The 27,883-nt window shown below is 44.0% G+C and overlaps 1 protein-coding gene across 11 annotated transcripts in view; it reads left to right on the top strand.

Moving 5' to 3' along the window:
* The window catches only part of ZDHHC20 (zinc finger DHHC-type palmitoyltransferase 20), a 319,226-nt gene that overhangs the window by 151,133 nt on the left and 140,210 nt on the right, over nt 1-27,883 (top strand). For 3 of the 11 annotated variants that reach the window (XM_068671343.1, XM_068671299.1, XM_068671334.1), the window contains 2 exons: nt 22,240-22,266; nt 26,168-26,262. In XM_068671343.1, coding sequence (XP_068527444.1) covers nt 26,203-26,262 — 60 coding nt within the window. In that variant the 5' untranslated portion in view covers nt 22,240-22,266; nt 26,168-26,202. Of the gene's footprint in view, nt 1-6,750; nt 7,008-22,239; nt 22,267-26,167; nt 26,263-27,883 lie in introns of those variants that run through there. The other 8 variants (XR_011092861.1, XR_011092851.1, XR_011092852.1 and 5 more) reach the window with 6 other exon arrangements.

Here is a 27,883-nt window from a genome sequence, read left to right as displayed (position 1 = left end):
ATTTTGGGTGTAGAAACCATGTCTTGGCCCTGAAGAGTTTACAGATTACACTCTTGTGTTATCTAGAAAACAGAGATGAGACAATAAGATAAACAAGCCAGGCCATGGATTATGTTTCTGTGGCACTTCACGTCCTGTGTGTTTAACAAAAAAAGGGTCATTGCCCAATAAAGGGCTAGAATGGGAACAAATTCAGATAGTTAAAGGAAATATTTCAAAATTCAGACATATTGTCCATGCTTTGACTTAAGCATAGAGAAGGATCAATAAGTATACACTGGGATTTTAAAATATAGTTTTCTTCTCATGGAAGAGTGCATTGCATGTCTTGTGTCTTCAGATTTAATCTTTCCTATGACACAATCACAGCTGGGTCAGGAAACTTCTCCAGTGCAGGAAAAAATCTTTAGTCCTTCTGAACAAACGAGATGTAACACAAGTGGTGTCGTGGTCATTGTTACGGAGATCCAGGCTGAGTGAGCAGCAGCTCCTGTAACGCAGCTGGTCACAAGTATGAGGATGAAACTGGTGGACGTAGACACACACTGTTGGCACCCAGACACCACAGAAATTCCTCCCAGAGAAACTGGAGATGTTGGCCGACAAGAGGCAGAAAGCCCCCTTGAGGAAAGGAAACCTGGGAGACCTGAGCATGAACAAAATTAATGCACAAACAAGCCGTACACTTCACTTGTCTGCTTTTCGAAGGTTTCCTGCTGTCTTTGTTGATTAAACAATCCCTAGTTGGTTCAATAATGTAAAAATGATGCAGCATGGGTGGAGGCAGATTTCCCATTAGGCTGGTATTGGCTTTCAGCTCAGAAAGTTTTCAGCTCATTAACGAGAGAGCCCCAGTGCAGAGCTCTCCTCACTGTGCCCAGAAACCACACTGCTGCTTTGTGTGCACTGGCCTCCCAGAGCTGCTTAACCCATCTGGGAGGTTTGAGAAAGAACGATTCATTCCTTGCTTTTTCACAGCCATGAATCCAATGGGATGCTTGTGCTTTCCTTTTCAGCATGATCTGCCTTTCCCCACTGACCAAGGCATGGAAATAAGATGGAAGGTGAGAGGTACATGCTCTGCACCTTGCAAAATGTAGGATTTGTCTTGGCCTCGTTTCAAACACGGAGATAGGAAAATCTGGGAGGAGGGATATCCTGTAGTCAACGCAGAGAAACATGTGGGGTTTCAGACACCAGTGAGCTGCTCCAAACCACCCTCTGGAGGACATCTCTTTCTCCATGAGCTACAAAGGGAGCACAGAAGATGAGCTTCACTAGAATAAACTTGTGCTTTAGGAATGCCTGCTTTAGTCATAAATTTTAATGGACCCTGAGTATTTGCATTTGTACACTTTTTTTTATACATCAAAGTGCTATTTTATGTGAAGGGTGAAAAACTCTTAGAAAGGAGCTCTTTTAAATCTTTTATGAATTGGGACCTTAAGGAAGTAGAGTATGAAATAAGAACCATTTAACAAGCAATTTCCTGGAGAAAGAATGTACTGCAGGACTGATGGACTCTATGCCTCACATCCACCACGTTAGCAAAAATTTGTCAGTTTTAATATTGTCATAGGGAGTAACTAGTAGCTCTAAATCACACACACACACACACACACAAATAATAATAACAATAATACTTTTCATTATGGTGGGTTTTATTTCTCTTTTTTTCAGAATAGAGATTTTTTCTTTTTTAATTATATGGCACCTTATCTATTTTGAAATTGACACTACTGGAAGAAGAAACATTATTAAAAACTTTCTGTGTCTCTCTTAAATAATGGACACAAGGTAATTCCTAGAGCAACAGGAGCTGAGTCACAGGAAAAACTATTATATTCACTGCTGAAAAGGAATGATACCAAAATGCTCTGCCACTGGTCTTTAGAAAAGGAGATTTCAAAAGAAAAGGAGGCTATTTAAATGATAGGTTCTAAAGGTAAAAGAAGAAAAACTCTTTAAATGCTACTCCAAAGAACTGTAATTTAGGAGACGTGAATATGACTGAACAAAAGGATGCTAGGAAAGCAAGGGATAAATCAATGCAGCTGAAATTAACTGTTTCAAATGCTGTTTGAGCAAAACAAGTTCCAGTTCAAACAAGGGCAGCTAATCACTCACAGTTAATGTATACAAGATTACACGAGCTGCACTGGAATGTGAAGAGCAAGTATTTACACCATCTCATTTGGTTTTATGCATATATCAGAAACATGACGCCTACCAAAAAAAAAAAAAAAAAATGGATTTGTCAGTTATTACCAGGAGCAAATAAATAAGATTCCTAATGAGCCACATGATTACTTTGCATCAGCCTCCATCTAAGAGGCTGCTGGGATGCTCCTGCCTGGGGATGGCTTGTTCCTGGAATTTGAGATGAGCTACTCTGAGAGGAAAACATGCAGAAGCAAAATGGAGATGAAGCTGTTGTAGATGATGAGGGCTAAGTAGCACAGTGAGAAAGTCTGATGAACAGGAGTGCTTGCAGTGTTTTGCTGTAGGGCACCTTTCAAAAGGGTAGCAAAAGTTGGTAGTTGTTTAAAAAAAATGTTAAGGGATGATACACTAACAGTGCAGTAAATTTTGCCACCTGGTCCTGCCAAGCTGCACAAACTGTTAATAAACAGACCAACAAACCTCTGGAAGAGATGAGGGAGGTGAGCATTCTCGGTTGCTGCTCAGCTTCCCAGAACCTGCTCCCAAGTGTCATTGCTTGTCCCTCACCATGCGTGTGGCAGCTGACTTTGCACTAGCTGCAGTGCTGTGGTTTGAGGCCAAAGAGGCATGCAGTGATTTCTAGCAGAGCTTGCTTCCATCCTGCTTGGCAACCATTCAAGGAATTGGTTTCTGCCTAGGAAGTCCTTGTAGATACATCCCAGATGGCTCTGAGAAGTGGAAGATGTTACTCCCTGTCAGCTGTGCCAAGGGGTTCCTTGTGCAGTGCAACTCCTTGGGTGGTGGCAGGCCATCTGGGACAAGCAGTCCCTCCCTGCTGCCTCACAACCTTGTTTGGTTCAGTTCTACTTCATTTCCTCTCAGGATGGAAAAAACTGCGCAGAAATGTTACTGGACAATAGCTGGTCAAAAATCATCTCTCCTCTCCTAGCTGTCACTGGTTTTCCATCACACCTAAGACATCTGTCTGACCCAGAACAGATACAGCATGCAGGCACAGGAACACTTCCGGTAAGACCATGGTCACAGCTTCCAAACTTCTTCAAAATCACATGCAGGATGTTTCTACAGCTCTGTACTGAAACACATTGAAAGATGTTCGTTAAACACACAAGTGACACCCATGGGTAATGGGTGAATGCAGAGTTACCATAGCGAGGAAGAGTCATGTTGGGTCACCTCATGCCTTTCCCAACCTGGTGAATTGTTTGCTTGTGAAGCCTGTTTGTATTAGCAGCTGCACTTCTTAGTCTTCCTGTCAGGAGGCATGCTTTTTGTGAGACAGGTTTTTGTGATTCATATTCACTACTGCTCATCAAGGGTCACAATATCATGAAAGTTGTGAGAGTGGGGAATAAGAATAATGTCAGTGGACAGTAACAGCATGGCAGGCTTAGTAAAAGGTGTTTGTAGCTTTACCTCACAGGTCTACCTTCTCTTCCTTTAGACTGGAGGCTTGAGAATATGATGTTTATTCATTGAACAATACAGCACTAAGAAACTAATAAAGCAATTAAATGGTTAAAAGCACACACAACTATAAAACTAATTATCATTCTTAAATCTTATAGATTACACCCAACCACTGTTGTGTTACAATCTCATCCCCCTTCCTTCTCCACTATGTCAGGGTGACATCAGTGTTCAAGCCCACTCCTCCTCACTTCACCTTCCCACACCAAGTCTTCTGGGCAGGGAGCTGAAGGAGTCCGGCAGGATTGTACGAGGGGCTTTGCTTTGCTGTCCTGGAGAGTTTGGGTCTGCATGTCAGCATGCCTACAGCATGGGGGCATCCATGCTCCTACCGTGGTCTACCTCTGTTGAACACTGAGGCTCCCAGTCTGCCTTGTTCCCACCGATGTGGTGATAGTCACTGTGGACCACAGGGCTCAGTAGAGGGTGCAGAAAGTTCATGCTGTGAAATTGTTCATTTCCAACTGTGGTTGGTTAAACTTGAGGTCTTACTATGTGTACCCATTCCCCTTGTAAATGAGGTTCCCACGGCCCTTCACCTGAGACATTCAGTAAGTTAAGGCAAGGTTTTATATCCCACTGTCCATACTCCTCTAATAAATCCACAAGCCACCATCCTGTTGTAAAAGAACCATCCCATTGCCAACCTGAAAATTAGTACCAGTCATCTGTTGACCCTCATAACACAGGACCTCTGTTGCATTGCCCATCAGAAAGAAATTAACTCTTTCCAAAATAATAAAAAATTATAATAATAATAAAAAAAATCTAATAACTGGTTCACAGTTTCAGTTGCCAGCAGTGATGTTTGGTACAATAAACAGCCAGAGATACTGCTCAATTTAATGCCTGAGAGTTATTTTCCATTAGATTGGCAGTCACTTTTGCCATCTGCCTCTTTTGGCTATCCTGAGTGGTTATCATTGTCACTGCAATAGATAACCACCCAAAGTTTGTTGAATTACTTTGTATGAGATTCAAAACTCCTCCTATTTTCTTTAGTATACCTGTGAGCACTTCAGACAAATTTAGGTCCTTTAAATGTCGGATGTGCCCTATATTGTTTCCACGATGTGCTCCAGGCAGTCAGGATGCCAGGCAGTCAGTATAGAAGAGGCAGACTGCGAACATATTCCAGAAAAATTCATTTCTGGCATTCCAGTTCCCAATTTCATCTCATATATTACAGGACTAATACTAATTTTTACTGGGATATGTTCAGTGGCCCAAACTAACCTGCACCGTATGTAGGCTGGTATAACTGTGCCCCTATTTGCTTGTAATGCAGACAGAGCTACAGAATCACAAACTGGCCGAGGTTGGCAGGGACCTCTGAAGATCATCTAGTCCAACCCCCTGCCAAGCAGGATCACCCGGAGCACATTGCACAGGATGGCACCCAGGTGGGGTTTGGGTATCTCCAGAGAAGGAGACCCCACAGCCTCTCTGGGCAGCCTGTCCCAGCGCTCTGTCACCCAAACCATAAAGGACTTCTTTCTTCTACGGTGATGAAACCTCCTGTGATTCAATTTACAGCCATTACCCCTTGTCCTATCACTGGCCACCACTGAGAAGAGTTTGGCCCCATCCTCTTTACGTTGTCCCCTCAGGTATTTGTACCAGTTGTATAAGATCCCCCCTCAATCTCTTCTGCAAACAGGCCCAGCTCGCTTAGCCTTTCCTCACAGGACTGATGTTCCAACCCCTTCATCATCTCCGTGACTCTACTCTGGAGCCTCTCCAGAAGTTCTGCGTCCCTCTTTTAGTGAGAAGCCCCCCTCCCGGACCCAATGTCCCTGTGGTCGCTTTAGGGACCCCCTGGCATTGATGTCCGTGGCCCGGGGCCCGCCGGTGCCCGCGGCCGCCACCAGGTGGTGCCGCTGCCCCGCGGGACGGCGATGGCGGGTGGCAGCCCGGCCACAGGGCGAGGGGCAGGGGCAGGGAGGGTCTGGCTGAATTTGGGGGGGCACTTCTGTGCTGTGAGGTGACAGAGCGCTGGGACAGGCTGCCCAGAGAGGCTGTGGGGTCTCCTTCTCTGGGGATATCCCAAACCCCGCCTGGGTGCCGTCCTGTGCAATGTGCTCTGGGTGATCCTGCTCGGCAGGGGGTTGGGCTGGGTGATTTCCAGAGGTCCCTTCCAACCTCAACCAGGCTGTGGTTCTGTGATTCACAACGTGGCTGTGCCGTGTCACATTGGGACATTTCTCCAAAACGCCCAGCTGCCAGTCACAGCTTGCGTTCAGCAGTTTTATCAGCTGAGACCAGGAGGAAGAGCACCCTCTCATTTTGGAGATAAATGAGGATTTTGCCACGTCACGTGCCGATTCCTTTCAGCCTCAGGACTCTACCAATAGTGAGGCTCCAGCGCAGCTAAAAATTTTACACATTTAAAATGTCAACATTAAAAAGAGTTGGCACTAAAGAAAGTCGATTCCTGCAAAGCAATGCAGCTGAAGAAATGTATTTCTGGAAGGTCGTGGTAGGGCCCACATTTTAGAGGCATGAACTGAAGTTTGGCAAATAGGCTAGTAAGTTTTTAATAAAGAAATACTGTACTTTGCTGACTCAGCCAGCCATTAGAGCCCCACAAGCACACTGATGGTGTCAGCACGAGGCCTGGCCCTGTCCTGTGTGACTGCAGGGACAGACCCACACGTGGGGACGGGGCTGCCACCAGCCTGCACGCAGCACAAAGAGCCACAAGGAGATTTAAGGTCGGGATTTAAGGTGGGAGAATGCCACCAGGCTTGCTGATGTGTGACTGCTGTGTCCATAACACGTTCTGTGTTGGTTACGGCTCCAACTGCTGTCCTGCAAGCCTGGTGCTCAACGAGCCCACTTTTAGGAGACGCTATCGGGCTGCTGTGAGGCGCGAACCCTCCCTTAGGGACTCAAACCCTACAACCAAACCCACCGTCCCCAGCCCCACTCAACCCCTCCGGGACCCTCAGCCGAGCGCCCCCAGCACCTCTACGACCCCATTTCCCCCCAGGTTCTTTATGAACTGTTCCAAAGGGGTATGCCTCGGGGGGCAGAGAGGGGGATGTAGGCAGCTTTTTGGGGGGCTGGCAGCCCGGTGCGGGAGGCGGTGGAGCTGCGGGGCCGCCCATCGCCCGCCCACTGCGGCCCGCCCAGGGCCTGCCCGCGTCGCCTGCCCGCGTCGGGCGAGCTCCGCAGCGGCGGCCGTTGCTGCAGCGCCGCCGATGCCGCCTCCTGCGGGGGCTCGGCCGGGAAGATGGCGCCGTCCCACGTCCTCAAGTGCTGCCAGAAGGTGCTGGCCTGGGTGCCCGTGGTCTTCATCGCCTTGGTCGTGGCCTGGTCCTACTACGCCTACGTGGTGGAGCTGTGTTTGTGTGAGTGCGGGGAGGCAGGGAGGGAAGGACGGGAGGGTGAGGGGGCTGCTGCCGCCCGTGGGGGACCCCTCGCCTCCCATGGGGGACCCCTCGCCGCCCTCACGGAGCCTCTCCCCGGGCATGAGGAGACGGCGCAGCCCCCGAGGGGTTCCTTTTGCCCCCGAGGGGGGTTTGTTTTCCCTGCCCCGGGGGTGGCAGAGGAGCCGGGTTTACCTGTTGGCTGTGTGGAGGGAGGGGGCTCGGGGGGGCTCTGCCCGCCCTCAGGCACCTCACGGCGGCCGAGGCGGGCACAGCGTTTGGGGACGGGAACCTCAGGGGGACGATGAGGGGCAGAGACCCCATCTCTGAGACTCCCACAGGCCCCCTCAGGATCCCTACCGGGGCCCTGGGGGGGTCCCTGCCCCTCACAACTCCTGCCGCCCCGGAGAAGTTTCCCCTTCCCCTCCCTATTCCGATTATTTGCAGCCGATCCGGAACTTCCTCGTGTACCACACAACTACTTCAACGCCTCTCGCTGCGCTCCCTTTTGCCCCTGCTGATGAAGAGTCCCGGCCCCCGCTGTCATTGAGGTGTAATTGGGTTGGAAACATCCTCCCTAAGCGGGATTTGGGGCTTAGGGGCTTGTCGGGCTGCGTCAGGGCTCGTGGTGGTAGGGTTCGGCGTTACATAAAGCTCATTTGCAGTCGGTGTCGGTCAGGAGGATATTTACCCTTTTCTGGCTTTGCAGTCTGGTTCAGGAGGATGTTTACCTGTGCAGGAGAAATGTAAAAATACGGGGATACACAACCGGACTTGTTGAGCCAGGGCTGTTTTCAGCTGCGTGCGTAGGTGTGCTCGTGTCTGGGTCCCTACTCTTACCGCTGTTCATGTTACATACTTGCTTTGATAGCCCTAAACTTGTAAAGATAACTGGCCTTTAGAAATAATCAAGGTATTGGGTGGGTTTTTTTTGGTCCACGGTACTCGGTTCTTGCCTAACTTCTGGATAATACTGAGGTTTGGAGGGCATGAGTGGTTGCTACAGCAGTCCTGAGGGGGGCTGTGTGAGGTTATGGACTTATGTTTGTTTTACAGTTGTGATTGAAGTCTGACTGTTCCAGCAAAAGGCAGACCAGGAGTACGTGTTTCTTCTCATAAGTAAAGAACAGAAATTCAAGAGATGAAGTGACTTGCCCAGGGTCTCGCTGGTGATCTCTGGCTGAATCAGGGACAGGACCTCAATCCTTCAGCTCTGCATCCTGATCACAGAGTGGGTCAGGGCTGGTTGCTGGTGAATCATTTTCTTCAGAAAAATGTCTTTGGCCCTGATCTTACGGAAGACCTTTGCAGGCATAGAGGGCTGCAGAGAGTCCTGCCAAATTCAGCACGGTTTCATTTGCGTGAATTATTGAAAGGGCTGGTTCCTGTTTATGTGAGAACTTTCACATCTATAAATCTGGTTTCTAGACGTCTGGCACTTCTTGCTCGCAAATCAGCTTTATTTTTAACGTCTGCAGATGCAGGCTATTAAGAAAAAGTGGTCATTTAGTAAGAAAATTACCTATTGATTTTTATTGCTGTCACTGACAGCAGTTGTTAAATGTCAAAATGATACTTGGTGACCAAGATTTGTTTTTCTATGATTTTTTTTTTCCGATTTATTTTTTATTACTATTATTTTTAACCTTCTGTTGAATTTTCTGTATATTTTTGATGAAAGGTCAACTCCTCAAGGAAGAGGAAAGGTATTTTTTCTGAGCTTGTTTGTGGTTGAGTCTCCCCCCTGCCTCCCCCAGTTCTTTCCTTCCCCTTTTTTGACTTCGCTGTTATGCTGCATTTGAGTTCAAACAAGCACAGAGAGGATTTATTGCAAAATACAGGATTTTCTGTTTCTTTTGGCAGGTATGTTTACTTTCTCCCCGTGCTCCATATGTTTTATTTTGGCTTGAAAACTACTGCAGTGTGTACTGTGAAGAAGAGCTAGGATGCAATTAATACACTGCTAATGAATGAAGTGACATTGGTCTCTGCAGATGTGCCTGTACAGCAGGCGCAGAAGCAGGGCTTTATGTCTTGTTGCGCTTCTGTGGCTGCCTTTAGCAAGGGGCACAATACGCAGCTGATGTGTGCCTGGGTAAAGGAAAGACAGGAGGAAGAAGGAAAGTTTTAGAAAAGAGGAAACAGAATAGAAAAATATGTGTAAAGACTGAGTAATACAGAAACTGTAGCCACACAGACACCAGTGGTTTTTTATTTCCAAGGTTATTCGTAAAGGTTGGGTAATTATTAAGATGTGAAGCTTACAAGGAAACAGGAAGAAAGAAAGAAGGCCTTTGTTCCCCCCAACTATTTCTTCCATCCTGTTTGTTTTCCTCCTTTGAGTCCCTGCGCATGAATTCAGAGTTAAACATATGTATTCAGTTAGTAGGTGTAGTAGGAAGCCAAGTGTAATGTAGTATCAGGAAATATTCTTACTAATCAAAGTAGAAGACGGTGTAGTAAATCGGGGTTGCTTCTTCTATCCCGTCATTCCTTTTTCCTTTCAGTTTTGCTTCCCAGCACTGCTTGCCCCACACTCCTCCCCTAGGACATTCCCCTACTGCTCAGTGTCCCGTGATTGGTGTCTGAAGCACTCGGGCTTGCTCTGTAATTCAGCACCAGTATGCGTTTACTTGGTTATGCCACTTCTACAACTTAATTATATTACTGACGTACAGCCTGTGAACACCAAGGAGGAATGGTATGGGCAAGATGAAAGGAGGTTCCCAGTATGAGCTCTTCTGTTGTTTTCCTCCTGTAGAAACATCGTTGGGTTTCTCAGAAGCGTTGCAGCAGTACCTGGGTGAACGCTGGCCGTTTTAGAGCCCTGTTGCTGTGTAGTTGTGACCCAGCTGGTAAGCTAGCTATTAAGCTAACGGAAGGGTGAAAATGCCCTTTTCTCACCAAATGGATAGAAGGCGAGGGAATGTCAGCAGAGTAGTAAGAAGTGTGAACACGTAACTGAAGGCAGTGCAAAAGGCTTGTGGCCACATCTCATTCAGATTTTCTTCAAATGCGTTAAAGGAGAAAAACATGAATGAACACTCTCTTACTCGATTCTTTTTTCTTTCTGCATGTAACTTGCAGGGAGCTCTGTCTGCAAGAAAGCACACCTAGAAATACGCTGTAAAATAGCTTTTCATTAGTCTAAAACCACTTCTTGTGTTCTTTCTTGTTATCAAAACATGTTTTGCTTTTAACATTGCTTTTGCAAACAACGGCGTTATTGTGTTGGTAGTGAATTGAACCGATTGTTTCTGGTCGCCACATCCCCTCAGAAGCTCAGCGTGAGCAGAGCTCTTCTCCTGGGGCTCATTTTCACTTCGGGCTGACTTGCATTTCATTACCTCTCCCTCCATCCTCAAAACCTTTTTGTGGGTGAGCAGCTGTAACGCGGCCTGGCCAGACCTCGTTCAGAAGTTGCTGTTTTGACGTTTGTAGTAAAAGTTAGTGGGTGAAACCAGCCTGTTTCATACAGACAACCCTTTGACTGAAGCACTGGCAGAATTCAGTAGTGCAATCTGCACTGAGAAAAATGTTATCTTTGGCTGAGTTTCCTGCAGATCGTAACTAAGGTCATTGGATGCTTTTACATATAAAAACAAAAATCTTGTTAAAGGTAGCATTTTACTTCTCTAGCTAAAACTATGTTCTGAAACCTCAGCCCAGAAGAGCCAGGACTAGTTACAAGGAGAATGGCTTGGTTTAGGAACCTACTGGTCTTTTATAAATGTTTCTGTGTCTTAAATTCCTCAAAGCCTGGAAAACTGTGATTTTGAAAGCTGCAGGAGTAATTAGCTTTGCGTACTTTCTTAGCACCTACTTGCAGAGCAGTTTGCTTTTTTTAGTGCAGTGTAATGTCTAATGTGTCTAAAATCTTGGCAAAGAAAGCAGTCTGTAATTTGGGATTCATAACATGGTACAAACTTAACTGGTTATTCTGAAGGCTGCAGCGGCCCTTTTAGGGAGGGAGATGGCTCTGATTTCCCCAAAGCATTGTCAACACGAGAAGCCCTCTGTGATCTATTGTAATGCTCCCGTTTGAAGAGTCTGTTGCATACACAGCAGGAAGGTGATCCCATCTGCCTCCTCAGGAAGAAACCCAGGAGAAATCTCTGCCCAAAATGTGACTGCAGTAGTTATCAAGCAGTGGCAGTGTGGTGTAAGCAGCAGCAGCTCAGTAACTTCTGATTTCTGCCCACAGCAAAAGTGAAAGTATCAGCACTTCTCTCCAGTGCTGGCATGTTACGCGTGCAAATCCATTCCCTGAGGAGCAGGGGGTTCCTCTTCAGGAGAACAAACAGCTAATTAAACACATCGGATCATTAGTTAACTGTGCTTATGCGCCTCTCTTGTGAATTTCAGAATAAGGAAATTAAAACACCGTGGACACGCTTGGTTATGTTGTGGTGTCTTGGCTCAGGCACACGGATTGTCATCTGAAAAGAGGACCTCTTCTGCTGCTAGCAGTACGTGGGATTCCTGCCAAGGTGCTCTGGCTGGATACAGATGTGTTGGAAAACCGGGTGCTTGGGCAGAAAGATTATCAAGCTGCTTATTTGGTGCTTTGCACTGCATTGGTTGTGTTAGTTTATAGGGCTGGCTGGGCACGTGCCCTTTATATGGTATGAAATCTGCTCTCTGGGCACTCCTCTAATGAAAAAAAACCTTCCATGAGCAGCAGCACTAGCTCAGCCTGGTTTCTTGGGAAATTGTTTTAGCTCTCTGCTTTCCTGAGCACTGCCCGAGGAAGGGCTCCACCCTCCTCGCTGCCAGCCCCGTGCAGAGCCTGGCCCCAGCCCTGCATTGTCACTTGTGTCACCGAGCCCCTGGGTTTGGTCCAGGCGTGCAGGGAGCGGCCAGAGGCACGAAATGAGCACCTGAGCTCAGAGCTGCCACGTCCAGACAGGGAGCACCAAACTACCTGTCCTGTTCGGGTGAAATTTGCTGCTGCCCACTTAGAGTTCTACTAGCAAATTAAAAACTCACCCCTGGTTTTAATTAGAGGTTTTGCTTCATCACTTACTGGTCTGCCAGTCTTCTACAAGATGCTTTGAGATAAAAGGGCCAGAATATCAAGTGCATGCTTTCAGCAGACGGTAATTAATTTGAGGTCGCTGACTCTGTGTACCATGAACTTCAGGTTCTGCTTGAAGTTTAAATAATTAAAACGTTGTTCTCTAGCAGCTCAGATTTTTATGACTTAATGGAGACGTGCTTTCTGTAATCAAAGGATTTACTGCGTGACAAAGATGGGTATCGGAGCTGAGCTCTTCATACACCTGTCACAGGGCCGACAAACACTCAGGTGGCAACGTACCTGCCTTCACGTCTGGAGCCTGAGACTGCCCGTGGCGGAGAGCAGGGAGGGGAGGAATCCCAGCTGCCTGCCGAAACTTGTGCCTGTAAATGCTGAGGGTTTGTTGGGCTCCTGTTTAACCCAGTCGATACATCAGTGTTTGTCCAGCTCCTTTCATTCAGCGCTCCTCTTGCAGCTGGTAGGAATTCCTGCTGTTTTAAGATGCATTTTCATTCCCAGTGTTACAAACACCTTTCCTGAAACATTTTATGGAGTTTTCAGCTCAGCTCTGTTGTTAAACATCTCCCTGTTGTGTACATACGTTGTTCAATAGAAACATTTGACAAGTAATGCCAGGCCTCTTTCCTGCATCAGCTGCATCTCCACCAAGATGAATCAGGTGTAAGAGGAGCAATGAAACCGTAACAAAAACATCTGCTCTGTTAGCCAGTTCCCCAGTATCAGTTGTCAACAAATTGTTTTCTGTAAGGTATGTTTAGCCCCTCCTGTCCTGTGCCAAGCAAAAAACCGGGCCTTTCCCCCTCTTCCTCCGTGGAATGCCTCCTCTTGTAACTTTTGACTCTCTTCTTATCTGTGCTAAAAATCAAGTTCCTCCCCTGCAGCATATCAAGCACCTGCTTTTCCTTTCTTTCTAAAGACCAAGCGGCTCATCAGTTCCTTATTCATGTTCTCTTTTGACTACTAAAAGTGTCGTATGGGTACAGGATTGTCAGAAAGGATCTGCTCACAAGATCATTAGATCACGAGAGCAGCATGCCTTGCCTCTGCAGTTTCTGTAACGCTCGCTCTGCTGCTATATATGGTGCAGCATCATCTTAAATCTGAGCCACGAAACCATTTCAATCGTGTGATGAACAGAGAGATCAAGTGAGGTTTCTGTGCCAGTTTTTTTGTTTGTGATCTTTGGGTTGTGCATCCTGATGTCTGTCTCCAGAGTGGGGGATTGTTGTGAAGCAGTAAGCAGTGATACATTTTTCATCTTCTTTAGCTTCTTTGGTACAAAAAAAAAATAGAGATGTGGTACAATAACAAATAAAGATGTAAGTAATAACTCATCTGGAAGTAAGCAAGCTAATACTGCAGAGAGAGTGAAACAATTCAGATTAAATGGAAAGTTGAGAGGAACAGATTTGTTTAGAGTGAAGTAAACCAAGTTGTAAGCTGCTTTCCAGTTGTCTGTGGTAGGCTCAGAACTGACATGAAATGCCTCAGCTATTGTCTGTAGTTAACCAATTCTCTCCATTCTCTCCATGTGTGTTATTGTACCATTCTTCTTGGCAAGCAGTCAGTGCTTTTGCCTTTGTCAAATCTGGATTAAAGAAGCAGAGAAGCAAAACCTATTTCCACAGTGCTGGGATAGGTGGTGCCTGAAGGCTCTCACAGCTCTGGGGTTGTGGTGTGGGATTCTCCTGGACACTGCAGAGGAGCCCAAAACAACAGAATCTGGTTTCTGTTCTGGAAAATCCTATGGAACTGCCATGCAAGTTTAGTTGGAAAGGTGATGGCAGAAGTTAATTCACTTTGCAGGTGTCAGGCATACATCAAATTCTTCACTTGTTTCTTGCTGGGCAGCTTGCCAATCCCACTGTGTTACATCCAGTGCCCTGCCACGGGAGCCCTAATGCATCCTGGAGGTGTAAGAGGCAGCGCTGTTTCTTCCCTTGGCACGTCGTGTTAGGATTTGTAGTTCAGCTGACCTTTTACTGAGTTCTGAGTTAATGCTTTCCAGGAACATGTGCTGAGCAGTCAGCAGGCAGGTGAGCTCTGAGGACTTGCTTTGCTGGTTGTAATTTTGTTGTTTTGTATTTTTTTTTTTTTTTAGGAGGCAGGGAAGTTGAGAGTGTTGTTTTTTGGGGAGTGCTATTTTAGTTTTTTTTTGTTTGCTTTTTGTCTGTTTCAAGCAATATTTACTGAGAGCTGTACAGCTTATTCTGGATTACTTTCTAACTTGTAGTATTGGTGTTTTGGAGTATCCAAAATTCCCTTTGTAGTGCTTTGTGCTGCCTTTGTGCTGTCACTTGTTCATGTTCCTGGCTGGTCAAGCAGTAAAATAAGATCTGGTGGAGGAGGTGGAAATCTTGTCCTCAAGCCAAAACTTTCTGTCTTGTTATCCCGGATGTTTGTTGCCCTCTGCAGCACCTGCTTCTTTTGTTATATTCTTGGGGCCATCCTTTTTTTTTCCTTCTTTTTTTTTTTTTTTTGCAAGGAGACTAGAGGAAGTATCTTTAGCTGCAGTCAAGGTTTGTCCCAAGATATTTCAAACAAAGGAAGGTTTAATGAGTGACATTTTGTTCTGCCAGAGGAATGAGCAGCTAAGGCTCTAGCATCAAAAGACAGCAGCATTTGTTGTCAGCCAACGTGATGAACCATACATGGACAGAATCTCTGAATCACTGTGAAAAGTCTCTGAACCTTTATCTATTCCATAAATACGTTAATAATAAAAATGATACGGTATTAAACATTTAACGCCTGGGGCTTGTAAATATTAATAAAGACAAATTCCCCACCATTAAGCTTGCACACAGCTGATAGACATGGTTTTAAATGACACATTTTTCAAAACAAAACTTCTTTAAAGGACTTAATCTCAGGTGGCAAAGAACAGCCAAACCCAACCAATGGTACAAAAAAATTGAACTTAAAACTTAATTTGAGGAATCCGGTAACATAATGCATCAAAGGAGGTCTGCTTGCAGGGTGGTTTGACTTCTCCCATTATTCATTGACCCTGGCAGCAGCACGATCTTTGTCTCAGAAACAAAGTACCTAATACTCTGTTGATTTACAAGGAGAATTTTTCCCAGAGTTCTGCAAGGAGATTTTTTATATTTGAGAAAAACTTGCTGCAGGCAGGGCCAGCAGCTAAGTAAGGAGACATTTGATTTTGCACAAATCTGAAGACAAATGCAGGGACAGGTTTCCTACCAACAAAGTAGAGACCTCCAGTCTTCTCCTGGTTCTCTTGCCACATCACAGTAGTTCATGTCTGAAGGTCACGGTAGCTGAGTCTGGTGTTTGTGTCACCAAGTGATACCTCTGCACACCTTCAGAATTTGTTTGGAGTAGTTCATTAAAGATGGTTTCTCTCTTTTCATTCACCTGGAAAAGTCTGTTGGGAGATAAAATTGCGTGGTGGTGTTTGTTTTTTGTTTTTGTTGTTGTTGTTGTTGTTTTTTCTTTAGATGTGTTGGTGGTTTCTAGTGTCACCTGCAGAACACCTAATCTTGTGGAGGGTGCGGAAGCCAACCCTGTACAACACCTGATACTGGCTCTCTGTCGGCACTAGCTGATGCTCTTATTTGAGTCTCAGATCTCTTGCAAGCATCCTCATTACACCTTAACTACAGAACCAACTGGAGTTGCTCCTGAGACAAAAAGCCCTTTGACAAGTACAGATGCTTGGGCACAAAGTTACAGGGAACTTGATTTGGCCAACCTGAGTGTAAACACCCCTCCTTCAACTGTAAGTGGAATTAACTCATCGTGTGGACAGAAGTTCCTTACAGGTGCATCTGACTTTCCATGTTTTTTTCTGCCATTTCTGTTTTTTCCCCATTTTCCCTGTGATCCAGAAGGAGCACAGCTGGCTGACATGTAGAACTAATGGCTGTCTGTCTTCCAAGAAGAAACCAAGCTTTCTCTTGGCTTTATACAATAGCTTAAAGGCAATATTGAAAACAACTTCTGTGCAGCACTACCAAACTACTGGGCAATAAAGCTGTTATTGTTATGATACAGTAGATTGGGAGGGGGGAGATCTGAAAGAAGAAATCCAATTATTCTCCTAAGCAGCTAAGAAAAGCATGTAGAAGTAATGCTAGGGTTTAAAATCAATCAAAATGCAAATAGAATGAGCAGTGACACCAGTGATTAAGTAGCTGAAGAAAATCAAGTTACATTAGGTTTCTTTGGGCAATTATGGTAAATTAAAAGTGAGTAGTGCTTTTCAGGGAATAGGGCTTTTCAGGGATGGCAAACCTGGTGAGCTGCTGCAGCTGAATGCTAACGTCGGATGCTGCTTCCAGAAAAAGCCTCGAGTTGTTTGTGCTGATGCATCTCGTAATGCCTCATGTGGACACAAGTGTGGGACTGAGATTCAGTCCTACTGATGCTGCTTGCATGCTAACCAAGTGTTTTTCATTTTCATTTCATTCTGAAATGATTTACAATATGCAGGCCATAAGGAGGCCCTTGGTATAAATTTTAAGAATATTTTGTGGAAGCAGAGGTAAAGGAGTCATCGATAGGATTTTGTGGATTCCCAGAAGTCAGCTGCCTTTGTAGCTGTGCTCTCAAACTGTGAAAGCGGTAGTACAGAATATACTATTCCAGGAATGTGCAGAACAATTTTTTTTCTTCAGTTCTCAGAGCTTAATTCATTGCTAAATGTAACTCAGTACCCAAGGACTGTCTTGCATTGATTATGTTAATTTCTGCTGTAGCCCTGCTTGTACTTTTACAACTTGCGTGCAGAGAATGTGTGCATAAGACCTTCCATAAATAAAAATCCTTATTTGTTAGTGTGATAAGAGAATGTTTGCTGGGCAGCAAGCCTCTGGCCTCTCTAAGTGACTTGCTGTAGTTAAAGAATTATGTTAATATTGTTTTAACCATGCAACAAATTGTAACCATGGCTGGTAACAACCAGTAACAGGCTGCAGTGTATCTTAGACTTCCTTATTTGAAACATTAATGCCTTTTACCTATCCCTATGAATATTCTTCTTTGAATCCTGTAGTGATGGTCACAAACACAGAAAACTTGGTGACATTTACGCTGGCAACAACAGAGCAACCCACTTGCAGCAAGGTGTCTCTGGCTGCATTTTCCTCCTCTCCTCCCCCTGCGATGCCTTTAAAGGCATCATCTTGTGATCACTGGAAGGAAAGGCATCATCTTGTGATCTCTCCAAGAAGCCAAGCAGCTGGCTCCAGTGGAGCTGCTATGCACAGCATGGGAGAGGTTTGGGCTCTGGCACGTGTCTTGCAGAAACGGCTGCATTGCTTTAAGACCTCGGTCGCCCAATGCAGGGTTTCTTTCCCCTCTCATTGCTGTTTGTGACCCAGGGCAGCCAGAGGCCACTTGCTGCAGTTCACCCTTTGTCACTGCTCTTTGTGCTCCCTCAAACTCACCTTTGGGGTGGCTTAAACCCAAAGTGCTGGAGGGAGCTGAAGTGTCTGGAAGGCACGTGCCTGCGTTTGCCATGTTGGTCTTGCACAGGTGAGTGGGCAGATAGCTGGGAGCTGTGACTTCTTGCACCCTGCAGCAGCTGTCACCATGTGCTGTGCCTCCGATCTGAGTGCTGCCCTAGGCCTGGCGGTGGGGCCACCTCTCCTGCAGCACTGGATTGAAAAACATTACTTCTGGAAGGACTTGGGAGGGCATCGTGGGGAAAGCTGTGCCCCAGAACTGGAGATTCAGCCTAGCAACATATGGAGGTAAAACCACTCCAGGTTCCTGTGGCCCCAACGTTTGCAGAGGGTGTTCGTTCCAGCTGGTGGCAAGACATATGCAATCCTGGGCCCCCGTAGCCTTTCGGCAGGGAGCTGGCAGCCTCTTATTGCACTGGCTTTTGGCCACGTGATGCTGTCAACTCAGTTGTCTTGAGTCATTTGTCTAAAAACAACTCCCTGCTGCTTAGGGAAGAAAGCACTAGTGGGTGACTGCCAGTCAGGAAATAAGAAATAGCTCACTGTGGAAAGGTCACGGCATATAGAAACCAGCAGAGAGGTGCTAAGGACTTCCTTCTGTGACACTGCCCCAGGTCTGTAACAGGAGCAGAGTAAGTGTTTCTCCAAGGTAATTCATTCCCTGCCTGCCCCAGTTGTTTCAGTAAGCGATACTTCTGCCATCTTCCTTGTGATCAGCTGATTGGGCTCTGCATTGCACAGGGGAATTACTTTACCAGAAATCCAAGTTACAGTTTCGATTTGATGCTCTTCATTTAACCATTTTTCTTAGAAACTGAGAAAAGTTAAGGCCGTACGTCTAGTTTAGGAATGCAATTGCACATTTATCTTTCCTCTCTCCATGAGGAATGTCAGCCAAACTACGAAGCTTACTCTCGAGAGCCTTGGATAGGCTGTAACGCCCAAAGCCTGCCTTCTGACAGGAACCATGGTGGGATGAGGAGGAGGAAGACACGTACGCAGCACATCAGTAACAAGACCAATCCTTTTCCCTTTCTGTACTGCACCAGTTGCAGTTGGATTTCTTGATCTGCAAAGAGTATATCTGGCTCTCAAAGGGTGGCTTTGACTAGAATATGCCTCTTAGGGAGTAAGTCTATGTGGTGTGGGGGTTTGGTGGAGGGCTGTTTGTTTCTTTTTCCTTCAAGGTTGAGGGCGAATGTCGTCTTTTAGCATACCTCTCATAAGGTCTTGGCAAATCATTCCACCTCTTTGCTGCAGAATAGAGATCTGTTTTGTGTGTTTTTTGTTTTGTTTTGTTTGTTGTTGTTTTTCCTTATTATGCAGTGACTTGGAAGGTGCTTGAACACTCCATAGCAATCCCAAAACTAAGCCTGAAAAGCAGCCCAGCTCCCTAAACATACTTGTTCTTATGAGTCGTCCTGGAAGGTTTCCTTAAAATATTCCCCAAAGCTTTCTGAGGTTTGCATCTTTCAGTGTGCTCTAAGAAAAATGCTTCTGACAAATGACATTTTTCCCCGGTGTCATTTATTATACAACTAATGATGCCCCTGTGTCTGCAGGACTGTTTCCTGTGATAATCTCTAGGCTTCCACTCCTTTGATTCGTGTGACATAGGTGAGATGAAAGATAACAGACAACAATGTAAGGAAGATTAGGTACAAGGAGGTTGTAAGGAACAACGGGGGTCATGAAGGATAAGATATATTTACTACTGAAGGTGATACTCAGTGTCTAAGTCACAACTAAGACAACTTTTTCCTATGTTAAAGTCAAACCTGGAGTTTTTGTTTGTCCTCCAAGTTGACCGAGTTACAAAAATCCATTTTAACACAGCCGCTTAAAAGGCTGGGTTATGCGTTTTGGAGGCTGTGTTCTGTAGAAAGCAAATCCACGTACTAAGTTTTGCATGCTTCGTGTTACAGTGACCCTGAACCACCAGGAGATGCGATGTGTGAGCTGTCGGTGGTGCAGGACCGGCCGCTCGGGCCTGTTAGGCCCTTGTGTCCCTGGACAAGCTGCAGCAGCACGAAGTGCGGTGTAGGCCAGCACCTCTCTTCACAGGCAGGCTCTGCTGAGCCGTAGGCTGATTTTGGAAAAACTGAGGTAACCAAGGAACAGCTCGGCACTGCAGACAAACAGATCCTACTCAGTCGCTTTATCCACAGACCTGCAGGGAGCTGTAACACAGATGTTGAATCCTTTGCAATTATGAGGCCAGCATGGAAACTCACTGAGTGCATGCTTCTCAGCTCTCTGCGATGAAGTAAACTGCAACTTATACTGTCTAGTCATATTTTTATCTTTCCCTAGCAATATCTTTCTAGAAATCTTCAAGGCTTCTCTAGAAACTAGAAACTTAAGAAGCCAATCCAAAGAATATTTTTGCCCTTGAGCTTGTTTTTCCTTTTGTAGCTAAGCAATACACTGATACAGGGATATATTTTGAAATACTCGAAAGAAAAGTTGATTTGCAGTGCTTACTTTTCTGAAATATGGACAGGTTTGTCTTGATAGTGGTGCTGAAGGCCCTAACAGGTTCTGATGTATCTAATCTAATGTATAGGCTGTTGCATCCTGAGGTTAATATATAAATCATACGCAGTGCTTATTTTGTTCAAAAAAAAAAAAATAAGAGCAAAAAGGTGGTGCTGCTTTATTTTCCCCATCCCACCCCTCAGACCAAAAAAAAAAAAAAAATGTGTTTTAGGAATGTTTTCAGTGAAACTGGTATTAATTTCAGTGGAGGCTGACAGCAATTTCTAACTACTTAGAAGCAGCAAAGAAGAAAGCCGAAACCCAAGAGCTGAGCTTGTAACTGAAACTGCAGGCCAGGGATTGTGGGATGCAATGGTAATGTCTTGTTCTGTGTTTATTTCCTGAACTGGAGTTCAAAAGCTGAAATCGATTTCTTGCTGGTGTAAAGCTGCTTGTTACATTGCCAGCCTAGCAAATACTTACAGGTCTGTTCTAGAAAGATTAAATATTAACTTATTCAGAGGAAGGCTTCGCTTCGTCATGTAAAGATCCTGTGAAACTGTTGACTTCTGTGTGCTAAGTGACTTTGGACAAGCACTAGGATTGCCCTTTGTTTAATCTGTCTGAGAGTGGGAATAACAGCAGTGCAAGGAATAAAAGCAGAATCCCAAAATTTACATGAACTTGAGGTAAAACAGAAGTAGCTTTCTTTTATTTTTATTTCAGTTAAAGATGATAAGACAGAATGAAAATCACAAGTGTTTCAGTGTTCACTTTCACCTCAGCCTGCCGGAGCTTGCCAAATTAAAATTGTTCTGCCCAGTCTCATAACTGCTTTCTGGTCCGGGAGACCTGGGTAAAAATAAGGAAATTATCTTCCTGCTTCTGTAAGGCTTTACTTCATTTCTATGAAGTTTAGTGTGGTTTTGTTTGTTTAAGTCTCACAAGTGATAAGATCTTAAGCTTTTCTCTGGATGTAAAGACTGTTCATTATCTTGAGCCTTTAAGCATCAAATTTGGCTCAGTTTAGTTTTGTACTTTAGACAGAAACGCAGGAGGAGGCTGTGCAAGTATGCGCATCCAATATGTGCTAACTAATGAGGAATTTGCTTTTCTTCAGGGTTAACCTCCTTTAGCTTGAAGCTAGAGGCTTCCGTGGACAGACAGACAGGGTGCTGAGCATGTATTTTAAGGAGAGAGAAAAAAGTCAAAATCTGAACAAAAAAGGTTCATCTGTACATCGAGGTATCACCTTGTTACATCTCTGCGTACTATAAAGAGGCACAGTTGTGTAATAGGGTTGCAGACCCCTTTGCTATAGATATCTGCAGCTAAGTGAGGCACATGCTGCCTCTGTGACCGAAGTAGCTCTGTGGAACGAAGCCTGTAACGCACACTGAAGCCCTGCGGATTTAGCTCTCTAATGTGCATCAGGGAAAAGCTCCTTTGAGCCGGCGTGCAGACTGGTGACTGGACAAACATCAGCGCTGAGGGAGAGGAGATGATGTGGAGTGAGGTGAATGGCAGTAGGCAGGACGTGCTCTGTTCACCTTTTGCTCGTGTTGATGGCCAGGAACTTAAATTTGCTGTGTCAGATGAAGAGTCAGGAAAAGATCCTTTCCTCACTGAATTTTAGGAATTCAATGTCTAGGGAAGAGACCCAGCAAGGAGAGTGGTATGAGCAAAGTGACCCAGTAAGTACAGCTGCTCTCTGATCAGTGTCTTGCCTAACTGATGAATGAACTCCAAAGGTTTCAGAGAAGCCTGAGAGCAAGAGGATGTACCAGTCAGAGAGCATGTAGAATAGATTTGAGCAAACAATTTGGTGTTGGGATAAAAAGAGATGAAGGTGCAGAATAGGAGGAATTTGGGAGATTTCAACTGTCTCAAGAATTTGGGTTGGGGAGGGAAGTACAACAGGTTGGCCTGGATGTTGATGTGCTCCAGAAAATGTGCTGGGTGCGTATCTGAAGGGCAAGTATAAATTATGATCTAACTAATGGCTGTGGAAAGGAGTGTGCTCCTCCTCTGCTGGTTAGAGCAGGGAACTGGATCTCTTCAGCTCTTCCACTGACTCGCCAAGCCTCAGGGGCTGGCAGAAGGAGTACTAAGTCCTGGTTTACCCAGAGTTGGGCAGGGAGGCCTTATTAACACCTGATACATGATTTGGAACAAGTCGGCTATCTTGGGTATCTTACTTTTATCCAAATTTTTGATTCAATGCAGATTTACTTACCATATATCTTTTTTTTTTCTCTTCCAGTTACTATATCTTCAACTGCAGAAAAAGGTAACATTTAATTATTATTTTTTAATGTAAATAGTTTTGTTGCACACAAGTCTTAAGGGATATAGAATTGAAATGTATTTCTTTGTATGTAACCTCTCTGTAGTAAGTAGATCATTGCTAAGAAACAAGTTAAATATTGTGATGTTGGGTATGCTGAGCTCACAGTACCGCTTGGGATGAAGACAAGACCCGTGAGGAAAGTAACTTTGATTTAGGTTTGCAAATATTTTTAAATGGGTACCTTCTGAGAACAGAAGAGGGAAGGAACTGCAGCAGTCCATTTTCTGTTTCATCCTGAAGGAATGATGAATATTCATCTTACCAGCCTCCTTGCAACCTCTGACCAGTAAGACTTTTGGAAGAGGAGGGATTGTTGTACTGTTTGCTGTTTTTCCAAATAGCTTACCAGGTTCCTCAGAGCACCATTCCTCAGGACTGGTCAGAACTGTGCAAAAAACACAGCCATTTCAAAGGTGACTGCACATTATAATTTTAGATTTCCAGGTTAAGTGGTTAAGGCCTTGTTTTTACAAACTTTCCTTAAGCCTTATTATTGTCCTTGTCAAATATACGTCACAGGGGGTAGTATTTATAGAGATTCAAACTCACCAAAGAAATTCCAGCATGCTTGCTGCTTTTAATTGTGAACAAAAACTAGGCTAGAGGATCATTCAATTCCAGAAGTTCAAAGTGCTGTTGTTTTTTTTTTTAATAAGACTTCAGGCTTTTTTCCCCATAGAATCACTATAGGGATATTTGGAAGTCCATTTCAGCTTAAGAGAGAACGTGAGAGTGATTATCATGATTTTATGCTACGCATAGGTTGGCAGTTCCATCATCCACTGAAGGCTGTCTTCAGAGTGTGAGACCTCTGGTAAGAGGCTCTCATCTCTTAAATATTTTTGCAAAAGAGAACTTGGAGGTAACCCATCAGTTTACTTCCTGGTGGAGAGCATTCAGAAGAAAACTGTAAAAAGGAGGAAACTTGGTGGAGTCTGTCCTCTTTCATCTTTTAAAGAAGAGGTGAAAGAGTGGGAAAACCTCCAAAGTAAACCGTAAGCTGTTCAAGACGGAAGCTGTGTCTCAGCGTGGGTTTTTACATTGCAATGCACAGCTGGGCTTCATCAAGACTTAAAATTCTGCAGGTTGCTGCTGTGCTTTTACTGTCTGGTTTTACTAGAAGTAAAGTTTTACTTTCTAGTTTCTTTCAGAAAGGCAAGATTCATGTCTCTGTTAAAGAAGCCTGGCAGAGCAGTGATGGTGGTGTAATGTAGCCACATCTCTTGGCTTTAATTCAAATGCAGTTCCTGCCTGATCAAAGCAGGCTCTCTTAAATCTACAGAGAAGACAAATGCTTGATTAATTAATGAGAACAGTATCTTTGAAACCTGTCTGTTAGGCTTTTGAAAGCAGTCGTTTGCACATATTTTGCCCTTTCAGTTCTACGGCATGTCACAGGCACCCTGCATGCATGAATTTCTTTACAGTGGAGGTTGATCTTGAAATGTGAAGTTGTTTCATTTGAAATAAAAGTCCCAAATTTCATAAAGTTCTTGCAGGCTAACTTCCAATAGCCAGGAAATAGAACCAGGAGAGTCAAATGGCCAAAGCACTGATAACATTGCAATGTAAATAATATGTATAGTAGCAAATATATTTTGCACCATTTTTCATTGTGCTCTGTTCAAATTCGTTTACTGCAGGTTTTTAATTACACTTTTTAATTCAATTGCTGGTGATTTCTTCATCCCATTAAGGCTAACTGTTTCCGTGTCTTTGCATTTTCGTATTCTTGCGTAGATTTTTATCCATTAGGATAGAACAGCCAGCTCTCAATCTCTCCACAATATAATTTAGTTCTGTTGAGTATTGTCAGCTCTGTAATCCTACTCTGTCTTTAAAGTGGAGTTAAGAATGATGCAGGAAAAAATTGTGAGGGGTAAATCTGAGGAAGGTTTAGTATACTTCAGGAGGATGCTAAGAGCATATCTTATGACATTGTCCTCCCGAGGGTATAACTTAAGGTCTAATGTGCACCGGTGCCTTTAAGGTGAAGTCGTTTCGCTTGGTCACAGCATGGCACCAGGAATCCTGGACGCCCTAGCTTAGCTGGGGCTTCCTCACATCTCTGAAATAACAGATATTGGGGTTTGAGGTATTTGATGGTTTTCTCATGTCTTCAAATTACAAGAAAGTAAGCTGAATAGGAACGAAGCCAGCTTATATTTATATTTGAAACTGATGTGAGATGCTCCAGGGAGTACTCTGCAGAGTGGTACTGCTACTCAAAAGGGATCGGATCCTAGGGCTGAGTTTTATGGCCAGAATTAAGCTGTTTATTGTGCACCTGACTTTTGCCATGCCCTTCCCTCCACAATATCGTTTCCTCTTTCCTCCTATTAACTCCTCTCACCCTTTTCTCCCCCAAAGCTTTGATTTATGCAGCTGTTTCCACTAAGATTTTAGGTCTTTCTCCTCTTTGCAGATTTCTCACTTTTTAATTTCTTAACCATGTTATGTTTGAATGTGTGTAGTATGATTTTAATAGAACACAGTTTCTAATTATGTAGCGCCTAGCACAGTGAAGCATAGGTTCTTTCCTATCAGAAATAGGATTCAAGCAACAATTTTAGGATGGTTTTAGAAAAAGGCTTTGCTTCTTGCTTCCACAGCTGAAAATTTGCCAGATCTATAGTTGGAGGAGTCAGAGGCAAAGAGAAAAAGCAGAATTCTCTGAAGGAAGCTCAAGTTTAATTTGTTTGTGTGTGTGTGTGTTTTTTTGTTTTGTTTTGTTTTTTGTTTTTTTTACTGTAATGAACAGTAAAAATCCTGAAAGATGAAAAATGAAGACTATGCCTGCTGTGACTGTGTACCTGTTGTTTGTTGGTTTGTTTTTTTGTTTTGTTTGGTTGGTTTGTTTTTTTGAGCTGCTGAAAGTTCCTGAAGTGTAGGGTCTGTTCTGCAATCCATGAAGAGTGTAATATGGCTTCTTAAAGGACTCTGTATTTGCACAGGACAGTAGGTCAGGTTTCCTTCTTGCAACTAAAGAAATGAAGATAACGTAAATACTTGGCATGACATTTTGTAAGGTTTGCTGATCTGGCATGACCAACCAATTTCCTCTTTACAAATGGTAAAAGAAACCATTAGAGGAAGCAAGATTGGAAGAAGCTTCCAGGGTCATAAGTCACAAGCCTTTGGTGTTTAAGGCAACCATATCACACACATCCATTCATAAATTGATGGGGCTCCATACTACTTGTTATTGCCACAGTGGCTGTAATAGCAGGACTCTTCCTCTGAAGATTTGAAATAAGATTTGCAAGCAATTTTAACTCACTCCAAGATGAGACCTTGCTGTTTAGTCCTCTCTCTTCCTGGTTTGGGGTTTTTACTCCTATTGAAAACCAGCACATTCCACAATGGCACAGTATTATGCTGTTTCTATTAGAAGTACATCTCTTGATGCATACTAAAAAATTAAATTGATCTCTGTAGGCCAGTTATCACATAATCTAGAGTAGAACTGGAGCATCTTTATCTAAACAGGTTAGTCACTTGCATGCCTTAGGTGAAACTGTATTCACTTCTGTTTTTGTTTTTTTTTCCTTCAAAATCTGCTGTAGAATCTTACATAAAAACATATTATTTCCTTGATGAATAGCAACTATGACATTTAGTGATTTGTTGGTGGTGTTACGGAGGCTTTTTATGGTTTTTTTTTTTTTTTTTTTTTCAAGTGGGCACTGCCAGAGTGCTAAATTTACCCAGGCAAAAAGGTTTAATATAACTTATCAGCTGATTCATAATGTCATAGTCTAGCCCTCATCAAAAATCAGGGGTTTTATCTCTTGCTCTCTTCAGCTATATTCACCAAATTTTTATTTGTATTTTATTGCAGTTGTGTACCTTGTGGTTTTTCATCTGTCATTTGTCATGTTTGTATGGTCGTATTGGAAGACAATTTTCACATCTCCTGCATCCCCTTCCAATGAGGTAAATCTGACGTTAGAAAAATGTCAATGCTTTTTTTATAAATAGATGAACTGTTTTCAGTGATGAAACTTGTTTGCAGTAATGCATGATTCACCTTTCCCTTCTCATTATCTAAAATAGAACAGCTTGACAGCATATCATGAATGCAAATCATCAGATTACTCCTAAAATACTGCATGCTTTGTATAATGGCATTTCCTTATATTAAATGTGTTTAATTCATCTCAAGCTTGACAGTCACATGTATGTGCAAAAGTAGTAAGACAAAAAAGCAAATTTGGGGATACAGTGCTTTGCTAGGATGCAGTTTGTTTGACTTCTGACATTTTTAAAATCAGTAACTCCAGTGGCTGCATTTTTGTATTTTTTAGATAGTTTTGACCTTCAAGTAGGAAAGCGTAAACCTGAAATGAATTACCTTGTTTTCTGCTTTCCCTCGGGGATGTATATGTAGGGATGAGATGGTGGCACCAAATTTAAAATACTTTCCTTGGTTTTAAAAAGCTTTTAAACTGGATAAACTGTTTGAGACTTTGATTGTTCTGTGGAGGTTGCATTTTTATTCTATTTTTAGCAAGATTGACTTTCATTGCTAATGTCAGTCTTAAATATTTTTGTAAAGAGTTAAAACTGTACTTCTATGGAAAAGCAAACAATGCTCTGTAGTACATAATTATGTCTTAGATATTCTGCAGCTTTCTAAGATACATTTATAAAGTGAAAAAAGCTAAAGACTATTCTGCTTTTTAGTTAAGTGAAAAGAGTAGTACTGAATAGTTAAGCTTACAAATGCAAAGGAGAAAAAAATTCAAGGACATTTCATCCTGAAACATCTTCAGGGTGGTATGATTTGGCTTTATGTGGGTGGGATGTTTCTGCAGGCAAATGATAATGTTAAGCAGGTTAGCTGGTTACGATGTGGTTGCAACTGTAGTTTTTGTAAAGGTGTGTGAATTTGGGCTGCTCTGAGAGCAGTCTGATAACTTTTACTGTCTGCTTGGGTTCTTCAGTAGTAGACTGACAGGACTGACAGTACCTGTAGTTGCAGTAATGTTCTAGCAAGCTTTTGCTATTCATTGACTGAAAGGGATGGTTTCAGCATATGGCATGTAAGGAATGCCAGGCAGAGAAGGACCTGGGAGTGATGGTGGACAGTCGGCTGAATATGAGCCAGCAGTGTGCTCAGGTGGCCAAGAAGGCCAACGGCATCCTGGCTTGTATCAGAAACACTGTGACCAGCAGGGCTAGGGAGGTGATCGTCCCCCTGTACTCGGCTCTGGTGAGGCCGCACCTCGAGTACTGTGTTCAGTTTTGGGCCCCTCGCTACAAGAAGGACATCGAGGTGCTTGAGCGGGTCCAAAGAAGGGCGACGAAGCTGGTGAGGGGCCTGGAGAGCAAGTCCTACGAGGAGCGGCTGAAGGAGCTGGGCTTGTTCAGCCTAGAGAAGAGGAGGCTCAGGGGTGACCTTATTGCTCTGTATAAGTACATTAAAGGAGGCTGTAGCGAGGTGGGGGTTGGCCTGTTCTCCCATGTGCCTGGTGACAGGACGAGGGGGAATGGGCTAAAGTTACACCAGGGGAGTTTTAGGTTAGATGTTAGGAAGAATTTCTTTACTGAAAGG

Source organism: Anas acuta, chromosome 1 (assembly GCF_963932015.1).
Source record: "Anas acuta chromosome 1, bAnaAcu1.1, whole genome shotgun sequence".
Classification (NCBI taxonomy): Eukaryota; Metazoa; Chordata; class Aves; order Anseriformes; family Anatidae; genus Anas; species Anas acuta.
The sequence above is the reverse complement of the archived record's forward strand: the minus strand, read 5'-3'. Positions and strand labels throughout refer to the sequence as shown.